Source organism: Hyposmocoma kahamanoa, unplaced genomic scaffold (assembly GCF_003589595.1).
Source record: "Hyposmocoma kahamanoa isolate Upper Pololo Valley unplaced genomic scaffold, ASM358959v1 192, whole genome shotgun sequence".
Taxonomy (NCBI): Eukaryota; Metazoa; Arthropoda; class Insecta; order Lepidoptera; family Cosmopterigidae; genus Hyposmocoma; species Hyposmocoma kahamanoa.
This window is the reverse complement of record NW_020653719.1, coordinates 11,975,780-11,987,676: the sequence shown is the minus strand read 5'-3', so window position 1 is coordinate 11,987,676 and position 11,897 is coordinate 11,975,780. Positions and strand designations below refer to the sequence as shown.

The 11,897-nt window shown below is 40.3% G+C and overlaps 1 protein-coding gene across 1 annotated transcript; it reads left to right on the top strand.

The window, feature by feature from the left end:
• The first annotated feature begins 10,444 nt into the window (after positions 1 to 10,444).
• On the top strand, positions 10,445 to 11,395 carry LOC113226692. The gene has a single exon (XM_026459414.1). The coding sequence runs from the start codon at positions 10,445 to 10,447 to the stop codon at positions 11,393 to 11,395; it is 951 nt and encodes a 316-aa protein (XP_026315199.1).
• The last annotated feature ends 502 nt before the right edge of the window (positions 11,396 to 11,897 follow it).

Below are 11,897 nucleotides of genomic sequence, written 5' to 3'. Positions count from 1 at the left end.
ATTAACTCGAATTACTTCCACAACGAGTCGACTCGAACTACTTTTTTGTGAACTCGATCTAGTTCGGTTCGGTACCCGCCGAGCCGAATACCTCGTTCATGCAACGCGTCAGCTATTCGTTAGGCGACTTTCGGAGCACGCTCGTGTCGCGGTTACATCAACTCGATTCGTAAATTGTCACTATGCCCAACTCGGTGAATCGTCGGTTCAAGTTTATAAGAATATACGCCGCATCGCTCTCGCTACTAGTGACTCACGATGGCTTTGTCAGATACCGGGTCGAGTCAACTCGAGTTGGAGTCAATAATCATATCCACTCGAGTAACTCGAGGTTAAAAAAATACATCTCCTCCCATCGCTAGGAGTCGCCGCCACCCTTATCGACACGAATGTATTAAACCGGTCAGAAAAAGCTTTATGTCGACATGAGCGGAAGCGATAAGCGCAACATCTTTTTCGTTCTTCTTCTTACATATCGTATCGACTATAATACTTGCGACTATGGTTAAAGATTTTGCCAATTGGCGTAACTTACTCGCATAGGCGTTTGACGTGCTCTGAGCAACAATCGGTGTCCAATGCACGATGTACCGTTCCTGTCCTGTGATAGGAATGATACATCGTGCGGGGAAACTCCTTTCTAGTATCCCACGTGAGTCCCTTTTTTTCTCTTATGGCATGGACGTGAACCTTTTTCTGACCGGCTTGATAACCTTCGAAGTTTCAACGTGTTGTTAACCACGATACTGGGGATCGGGAAATACTAACCTTTTTTTTTTTTGACTGGGGAAATCTTTATGGATACCCCTGAGCCCAGGGAGACTCAGGGGTTATGTGGGGACTCTCCCTCCCTCCCTCCAGACTGGAGGGCCTACCCCACTAAAACCCCCCGGGTTTCACTCTCGCCGGTTGAGTCGGCGCCGTGGGATCAGTGAACATTCACCACGACGCCGCCCGGGGAAATACCAACCTACCCGATCTGCTGGTTGACAATTTGTAACGATTTGTTGTATCTGTCTGCGTGAACTTAAATTTATAATGATTTGGTGATTTCGGCGAATGCAGCAATCGACTCAGTTTAAACAGCATAGACTGCATATCATATAATAAGCAGTCTGCCGATGACGGCAGTTCACGACGCAATGTAAACACGCGATAACAAAATACGCTTCATGGCCCAATTGGTCTACGAACGATGGTGAATGCTATCCTACTATAGAATACTACATCCCCGAAAATGTAGTGACCAAAACTAAACACCCTTGAGAAGATGAACTTGGCGGTCGTCCAACATCGATGAACATTTATGTCGGGTACGTGCCGCGCGAATTAAACACGCGATGGATAATTCAATTCTCTTCCATGTCGGGGGGTATTATTTTTGTAAACGAACGGTGATTAGTTTTTCAAAAACATAATTGTTCGTAATTGCAGTAAATTGATTTAGTACGAACAGATTTCCGATTAGTACTTCCACGATGAGCTTATTAAAATTTGCTAGAATTTGTGACAATTTTGTTTGGAAAGTAAACTTATGGCGAATGTGTAATTACAGTGTTTTTCAATTAACAATCGACAGGAAAATACGTGAAGAAAGATTCCATACAAAAATTTTTCCTCGGTGTATTACAAGTTACCAGTATGAAATTGCCGTTCTGTTAAAAGAATTCAAACCTAGAAAAATATTTAAAGAAATTACTTGTTTTTAAATCGCGTATTGTTTTCCAAACACACCAACATTTCGGGTCCTTTACAGATCCCATGGTCACAGTTGATTGAGGTGGTGAAGTCATCAATCAGTAATATCTAATATTAATGCAAAGTACCCTATTTTTTCACTACAGTTGCAAAAGTTATTAATTAAATATCTTATTTTTAAATTTTCCACAGAACATTGCAATTTGCGCTACATATGTTCTACAAATTATATTATTTTAACAGTATGAAGTACCATAACATTAAATTTATTATTAATTAATAATAGAAATTAGAATAAATTAAAAACATATTAATAATTAGTACCGCAGTCTTATTTTTCATCAGAGGAAATACTGGATCCCAAACTGGTAGCACGGGAAAACCATATTCCCTTTTGAAATTATTCGATCACAGCATTCTGGGTAGATAACGGACTTCTTTTGCAAGAATCTGGCGTTTGTCAAACTTAATTGAATGTGTAGGTTTATCCATGACATGCTAGGAGACTGCAGACTTGTTTACGCGACGGTGTTTGACATCAGCTATATGTTCTTTAAATCCGGAAAAATAGTTTCATTTTCTGTGTGTAACATTCTCGACAAATAACACGTTTTTAATCAAAATTTGCATTCGTGCCATCATTACACTTCTAGCGTCTTTTTGGAAACTCATTTACTCCTTTGCGGCAGAATATATAAGGGAGCGGAAATCCGATAAATCTTGGAAATAATTTTCGACTGCTTCACGGAAACAAAATTGTTTTCCCTGTTGAAAAAAATCCATCTTCCATACTCAGTAAATACAAGCCGTGTCACGCGCTTGGTGGCCAACGACGGTTGTCCATTCACAGAAGTTGTAGTGCCACTCACAGTGAGAGACATTTTACTATAAATTGCAATAATATTATAAAATTTAACATTATAGTTATATTAATATCTAATAGCTTTCGTCGTCTACCTTATAACCGTACACGCACACAAATGCGACGTCATCGGAATAATACGCAATTTAGATTTATAAATAAAATAATGTATAAATAAAATATAATTAGCCACTCAGAGTTTTAAATAGAAAAGATTTGAAGGATTGCTACTTAGCCAAAACGCGACACATATTAGATTATTATTAGCTTGTGACATAAATTAAGGCATCCTTACCTTTCAAAATTGGAATACAATAATGCTCCCATTACTCCTTGGCGGCAGAAATACGTAACGTCGCAGTACTTTCCTCGAAGAACTCTTTCACAGAGCTCTACCGCTACTAAATCATTAGATAAAGTCGATTTTTCATATAGCGTGGAAGTAGAAGTTTTAACGTCAGCGACTTTAAACCTTCTGTCTAGCGACATTTGCTTTAGTCGACTTGGCTTTATTACATCATTGGCTGCCTAGATTTAGGTTTTGTTTTTATTTTGATAATATACAGGTAAGGTAAATAAGACAATAAAAGCTTAAATTGTAGAAAGTAAAACTAGGATTTTTAAATTATATGAATAAAATTGGATCACCGCGGCAAGGTGCCTAAGATGCTGGCAGCGTTCGCCCTTTGTATTGCTATGCTAACGTGTGGGGCAAGGTAGCCGACCCTTGGGTTTCCCAGGCAGTCTATTAATTTTTTGAATAAAATTTTGTACAGATGAAGGGTACTGGGAAGCCACGGGCCAAGGGTTTCGACTCCAAAGGCTGTAAATAGGTAGTCGGAGCCGAGATCCTGGTACTTACTACTTGTTATTCTTTCCGCCAGCTCAGCTGCGGAGCCAACCCTCTTGTATGTCCCCATCTCCAGTACACCAGGTACTGGAGATGGAATGGGGCAAGTGTATCGACACATGTGGCATCTCACACCATACTCCAAGGGATGAGAGTTCGGTTTTGTTTTGTTTGTTTGTGTGTTTGTGTCTAAATATTTGTTGTGTTTGTACCAGATCTACTGCATTAATTACTTTGCAGCTAAACCACCATGTGGATTACCAACAATTTAGATTTTCTAGTGGATGCAATTTCAAATTGTTTCTAGAATCCAACTTCTTCTTATTGTAATAATCGCATACACTACAATGATTGCTATCGTGGTTAAAGGAATAGGCAATCGGCGTAAGATATTCGCCAATTGTTGCCCAGTGAGCTATTATACCTTATCTATTGCCTACTGCCGCTAAGCTGTAATTTGATCATTACTGCGTTTGGATTTTGAAGGGTAAGGGTGTTGGTGAAATTATAGGCACATGTGACTTGTCAATTTACTAACTGCAGAATCGGACTAAGTGAAACGCACGGTGCGTTCATTACTTGTATCCGGCCCATGCACGCCGTTAATATTCCCAGTGGTTTGAGCACCACACACACGAGTTTCAGCTGATTCCATGTTAGATTTCGAATGCAAAATTAGTATAATGAAATCATTATTGTCTCCACAAACGGTGTACGTAATATATTTAATACTTTACATAATATTAAAACAATAATTTGGTAGTGGAGGTTGACAGAGTACAACAAAAGTGTGTGTGTGTGTGTTGAGTTCTTGTATGCGCATATTTGTAAAGAAATTTTAAGTATATTTTTGAGCAACCCCACTAGTTTAGAACACAGAAAATTTCTTTACCCCGATGGGACTTAAACCCATGACCACGCTGTACTATAATGTTGCTCTATAACAACTGAACTACAGGTAAAATTATCGAGTTTACGAAATTCTCGTGTTTTGTAACAACAAAAACACATAGGAGACATCCAGTGTGTGTGTAACGTATTGCAATGTCAATGATCTCAAACGGAAACGGAAACGGACGTTCTAATACGTCCGAAATATCGAGGTAAATAAAATATGTTACTGTACACGATTAAGTCCCGAATTCAAAAACGTAAAAAGTAGTCACCAAACAATCAAACATGTTCGCCTTCAGAAGTTCAATTTGAGTGTCTGTGATATGTGTGAATATGTGTACGTTGGTAACCTATCACAAAGTCGAAAATCTTTTTGTCCGAAATAACGTTTGTTCGAATTATCATTACACCGAAAACCGAATTATAACGAAACAGTTGTTCGTTCAGGATATGTTGAATGTTTATCGCAAAGACACGATTAGGTTCGATTAGGTTAGGTTAAGTGAGGTTTAAAAGAAAAAACATTTTCCTCTCAAAATTACTTTCGAGGTTATGAAATTTCGACCAAACGTTATTTCTGAAAAATGTTGTTTTGGCCTACAAATAGGTAACCGTGTACGTGTGTGTGTACTTAAAAGTGACTGTGTTCTATATATTTGCTGGTTTGGTATAACATGATAGATAACGTGTTGAATGCTGAGATACTTTAGCCAAACGGAAAGAATAGATGTTAGAAGAAAAATAACACAAATTTATGGAGTAAACGTGCCTGAATAGCACGTGAGGTAAGGTCGACCACGGCGCATTTGTATAACTGAAACAAATTGAGGATCTCATAAGAAACGGCCTTATCTAAAGGTTCATAAATGGGTGTGTATGGAAAAAACTGTTGTGAGTGCAGGTCTGCCTACCTCAGTAGGAGACAAGCGTGATTTGTATGAAGACTTTAATAACGTGAAAAATAGAAAATTGTCAGGAGAGCTCCCGTGAAAGATTACGTCCAGGGAAGTATCACCTTTCCTATTGTTGCCGCGAAGCTGTAACGTGAATACTACTGTTTTTTTTTAAATAATATCAAGTGACGGAACGAACAAATCGTGCGCCTGATGGTAAGGTACACGCCTGTCCATAACAGTTGCTGTGCAATTCAATCGCAAAGATCTGAGGCGCACTGCCACTGCGCCCGTCACCCTGAGACTGACAAGTCCCATGTGCCTGTAATTTCACCAACACCCTTACCCTTCGAAACCGGAACGCAGTAATGTTCACATTACTGCTTAGCGGCAGAAATACGTAAATTGGCAGTGCTTCCTTGGACGAACTCTTTCACAAGGAGGTCTGCTGCTATGAAAATCCCAATCCTCATCGGGCCCGCTTGGTAACTCTAGCTTAAGTCTCTCTATGCCCAGCACTGGGACTTTATATCATCATTGTCATTTCAGCCGAAAGACGTCCACTGCTAAAAACAGGCCTCCCCCAAAGAACGCCACAACAGCCTGTTTTGTGCCATCCAACGGATTTCCACAACCTTAATCAGGCCATCGGTTCACCTTGTGGGTGGTCTTCCCACGCTGTGTCTATATATAGGATCTGCGTGGGTCTATATAGGCTTCTTCTTAAAGTGTCTCTCTAAGTAGTGAAGGTTGGCAGTCAGCTCAGAATATTTACCTTTATTACTGGCGAGGCTGAACAATTGGACGGCACTTGCCATCCCAGTCCGTTCTCGTATGTTCCTCAGCCACAATTTTTTCCTACGACAAGCTTTCCTTTTACCAGCGACTTTTCCCATCGTTATCAGTTGCAGAAGCTCGTGTCTGCCATGCCTAAGTATATGACCCAGATATGCAACTTATCGCTGTTTGATGGTCTGCAAAGTTTACACTTCTGTCCAATTAGTCGCAGAACTTCGTCCAAAGTAGCTTTTTGAGTCCATGATAAGTGCATTATTCTTCTGTAGGCCCACATTTCAAATGCTTCAATACGTTTCCTGAGATGCTCTTTTATTGTCCAAGCCTCATACCCGTATAGAAGCTTTGGCCAGATGTAACACTGAAGAAGTCGAGTGCGTAAAGGAATCTTAAGACAATATCAGTCAAAAGTATTATACTTTCCTCACAGTACCTATTAAAGGCACTCCTGGTAACTTCAAACTTTAACTTCTAATTCACAATGCTATGTAGGCTATGGCGGCGCAGGCTCTGTGGCCAGAGCGGCTGAGAACCCTAAAGGCTCAAATACGCCAACCTTGCTCTGTGCTACAGCTTTGTGTCTTTTGCAGCTGAAACCCTGGGTCCCTGGGGACCACAGGCGAAACTTCCAGCGAATGAGTTGTCGGATCGCCTCGTAGAAGCCTCCGGTGACCACAAGGTTGGCAGTTATTTCCGCCAAAGAATAAGTTTAGCAATTCAAAGGGATAATATTGCCAGACTTCTGGGCACGATGCCCCAGAGTACGGCCTTGGACGAAATTTTCTATTTATAAACTTTCTTGCATTTTTTATGTATCTACTTGATACTATATATATATATGATAAATAAATCCAAGTTTTAGTTAACTTGTAATAATGACATTTGAAGACGATATAGGCTATTATTTATTTTTATAGCAAAAATAATGTCAGATATCGCAGTTAGTGAGGATGTATCCCTATTTTGTAACCGACGACGCACATTAAACAGCACGACCGTTTATTCTGATTAGTCAATGTTCTATTTGGTTTTCCACATGTATCATTGGTTGTATTCCATATTGGCTCGGCTATTGCGGTTGTACTGGAATTTGCGTTCGGTATAGATCAACACAATTAGTGTGGACGCTATTTGATTTCTATTCGTTTGAGATTCTAATTGGAATTTGAAATTGGTTTTGTCGCCAGCTTTTGTGATGCGATGAAATATTTGATTTAGGTACATCGTACATTAATATATAATAATCGCAGTACAGAGTACTATAAGAACCGATCTCAAAAGTACGTGGAATTACATCTATTTGCCAAGTTTATTGAAATCGGTTACCGGAAAGTGCGCAAACCCGGATTCATCCCCTAGTTCGCCAGTATACGGAGCTTGACACAGGAGATAATAAAAATCGGTTCTCACTTCTCAACGTATATTGAGAGAAAAACGCCTTGAATTGGAGAATAGCAAAATCAACCATTAAAATAATTGCTCCTTATAATACAATTTAGGCGCTATATATAAAAATGAACCTTCATGCGTGAACAGCCACTCTTGGAGGTGGATGATTTTCTTCAAAATTAAATGGACCCGCCGGGACGACGGCGCCGGAGCTTTCGCGAGCGTCAATGTGTTACAATCATTCTCGAATAGCCGGTCTCGTTCTGTTCCCAAGTTGAAACGGAGTACGAAACGATCTCGAAGAAGTACGTCCAGTTCCGTTCCGAAATCACAATTAATAGCTAGTCGAGCTGCCCAGTCTTGACTACTTTCCGTCACTGATTTCGTGGCTTCAAAAAACTTGGCTCTGTCTGCGAAGGTTGACCGTTTCGGAGTAAAATGCTGGTTGAGTACTTGAACTAGCTGAGCGTATGATTTAGCTTCTAGTTTATCTGGGTGCACAAGATTCCGAACCAGGCGGTAAGACTCATCCGACAAATGAGTTAACAATACCGCACTTGCACTATCGTTCGAAATACTGTTTAACTTAATAAACTGTGTTAATCGCCCGTAAAAAACGTCCCATTCTTGCACACTATGATCGAAAACTCCAATATTTCCAATAACTTTGTCCATCTTGCTCACAAAAAAAAATTGTGGGTAAAATCCGTCCTTGTCGCCAGATGGAGTGTCGATAGGTAGCAATGAAACGACTGCACTACTGCGTAGCTAGTTTATTACTGGTTTTGTCGGTAGTTGTACAATGACATATATACCAGACCACTATGGAGATATCCTCATAAATCAAAAAGAATCATGAAAATCGGTTCACAAATATCGGAGTTATCGCGTAACATACATACAAAAAAAAAACATACATTCGAATTGAGAATTCTAGCAAAATGATCTCGATGTATAATAACCTGTGTTTATATTTAATATCTGACTTAAACATACATTTGATACAAACTACAAAACATTTATCTACATGAAACACTTAAATACAATTTGCTATACCCTGCCAGGGTCAGGATCATAATATTATTTACTCTTAACAACTGTATTTACACCATGGTTGCCATAAACAAAAAAAAAAATCCGGAACTTAGGAGGAAGTCTTTGAATCTGCTGGCTTAGTTAGACAGGAGGATACAAAATACTTCGTCCGAATAGGTAGCACGTTTACGATATTTAGTAGCAGTAGAACTCCATTTGAAGAAGTTCGTCCAGGGAAGTGCTGCTATCTTATCTATTTCTGCCGCCAAGCAATATGGTATGCATTACGGGCACATGGGACTTGTCAAGCTATGTCTCAGGGTGACGGGCACAGTGGCAGTGCAACTGTTATGGATAGGCGTGTCGCTTGCCACCAGGCGCACAACTTGTCTATCACGTCACTTGGTGTTATAAAAAAAAACATAAAGAAGGAAAGTTCAGGAGTGTTCACTAGCAAAGGAGGAACGGTGAATGTGGATATAAATTTAAAAAATCATCGCATCTTCAGCCTATGGCTGTCCGCTACTGGACATAGGTCTCCGCAAATGTGCGCCCATTCGCCCGATCCTCCATTTGTCATATCCATAGCCTGGCATTAGGCATCGCCACTGTCCGAAAGGCATCAGAAAAATGTTGTATACGGCAGTAAGAGAATAGATCTCGTTATATCATTCACGCTAGCAGCCCAGTAGGTATGTTATGAACAAGTCGCTAAACAATGCCGAGCAATTAGGGTCAATCAATGATGTATTATGAAAAGCCTTGAGTAACAGTGTAAGGGTAAGAATGTATTTTATATAATTTAATAACAGTTAGATTTATAGTTATGGGAGATCGGTTGGTACGCAATGTTTTTTTTTTGTTTTTTTGTGATGTTACGGATAAGTCATGCAACTGTTATGGACAGTCGTGTGTATAGTAAACGATCATTACGACTTGTTCGTTCCGTCACATAGTTATTATAAAAAAACCGGAATTCAGTAATGCTGATGATTACTGCTTGGCGGCAGAAATAGGTAAGATGGCAGTACTACCTTGGGTGAACTTGACGATGTGACCTCCTTATATCGACATCCCATCTTTTTATCGCATTTGCTCCGGTCCCTGGCTACTCGTTTTTAAATTTTGAATCGTACTTTAATACTATACTACTTTAAACTGCCTCCGTGGCCGAACGGTTACCATGCCGGACTGCCACGCAGAGGTCCCAGGTTCGATTCCCGGGCCGGGAGAAATATTTGTATGGCCTACAATTATTTCTCTCGTGAGTTTGGGTGTAATTTGTGGTTGTCTATGTGTGTGTCCATGGTACCCGCGACCCAGGGTTTCCCTAGTGCGGGGCTATGTTGAGTGTGTGCGTTATTTATTAGAGGGTAGATGGCGCTATCGTCATAGTAGGAACGGCTCCGTGTAAAGAAAATATAAATAAATAGTGTTTTTCTCTAATTTCACATAGAATTTGTTGTCAGTTAGTTACTTAGTTGCTATCAAGCTGTGTGAGTGTTATCTGTGTAAAATATAAACATTTCATCAAGATAACGAGTGTAAAAGTGATCTACTTTTCCTGTCATAAAAACATTTTAAAAAAGACTCAATATATTTGTTATTGTTATAGAACAGTGTCTAATAGCAAAGTATAACACAAATATTGCGATATTAACTTAATTCCAAAACAAAGTAGAAAATAAATAGTGCAGTGTTAAAATTGACGGTTACTTCACTTTAATTTAAATGGACACACCTAGTTATCACTTCACCAAGCCTCGATAATAGTGACATCTAGGAGCAATATATTGAACTAGTTGGCCGGCCGGAATCGACTTATTAATTACATATCTATACGGACATTCAAGTACCATAGAGTAACTAAAGATGGCACAACCTACCACCACCTGTGCGGGATGTTTACAAAAGATAGAAACTCGTCAGTTTCTAAAATGCAGCTTATGCGCCAAAAATTTTGATCTTATATGTGCAAATGTTTCTGAAAAGCGTTTCTTAAACACTATGACAAAAGATCATAAAAAAATGTGGAAATGCCCTGAGTGTTTGAATAGCAGGCCTAAAAGCGACAATACAAACACTCCAATCAAGCCGGTTGCTCCTATTAGTTTGGATTGCGCTGACAATAACATTACACTGCGAAGTCGACCCACCACGACAACTCAAGGTTCTGACTCTTCGCCAGCTCCTGGACCACTATTCACTACCGAATCCTCGCAATTTGAGCTTGTTAGTGAGTTACGCCTACTTCGCGAAGAAATGAAAGCATCGCGATCGGAAATGAAACAGTTCAGAAGTGCAGTAGCAGAGCTTACAGCTGCTCTCAGCATGGCCAACCAGCGAATAGATGAGCTCTCGACACGGGTCGACGTATTAGAGCGCCAACCGCGTGAAGCAACAAACGGCAACGTATCTGTTCTGGAACAAACTATTGAGAGCCTGAAACTCGACCTCAACGATCGCGATCAGGAGATGCTGTGCAACGACATAGAAGTGGCGGGTGTCCCAGAAGAAAAAAATGAAAGCACTGTTCATCTGGTGCTCAGTTTGTCAGCCAAGCTAGGAATCAAACTGGAGGAACGTGATATCGTCAGTGCTGAGCGAGTTGGCGGCGTGCGGCGCGCGGTTGTGGGGGAAGACGCGGCAGTGCGGTCTCGGCCGCGGCCACTGGTGGTGCGACTGGTGCGGCGCTCTTCGCGGGACCAGTTGCTGACGGCGGCACGCGTGCGCCGTGGTGCCACTACGGCGGATATGGGAATGGCGTCAGCTGCAAGACTTTTCTACGTCAATGAGAGACTGACACGATATAATCGTCAGTTGTTTTATAGGGCGCGTGCAGAGGGTACTAGTGCACAATGGAAGTACGTGTGGACTCGCGGTGGGAGTATTTATGCGCGTAAAGAGCACGGCGCGCCGCGCTATCGCTTGCGCAGTGAGCACGACATATCTAAAGTTTTTTGTCGTCTTTCCTGTTAGCTTTATTGTATTTTGTTAACACGTTCATTAAGGCCATTTTATTAATTTTTATTATTTTTACATTTTTAATTTCAAGTTTATTTTCGTATTGTTGTGTCTTCGGTTTATATTACAAAGATCAGTCTGGGCGTTGTCATGATGTTTTCTTTTTATTGGCATATTTGCGTGTTTTTTTTCGTTATGTGTTTGTCTATGGATTTATATATATGCACATGTAAAATACTAGTATTGGGTCGACATTGTACTGTTTGTATTTTATTTAAAAAATATATTTCTTGTGTTTCTGCCGCAATTTTAGTTCTGTTCTTGTTATTGTATAGTTGTCGGCATAATGGTTACTAGTAAATATCTCAAAGTTGGTCTATATAATCCAGGCTCACTCGGAACGAATCATGATGATTTAATTGTGGCAGTAATTCAACATTCTATTGACGTCCTAGCTATTAACGAAACGTGGTTACGACCAAACCAAGAGGGCAAAGCTCCTTGTATCCCGGGGTAT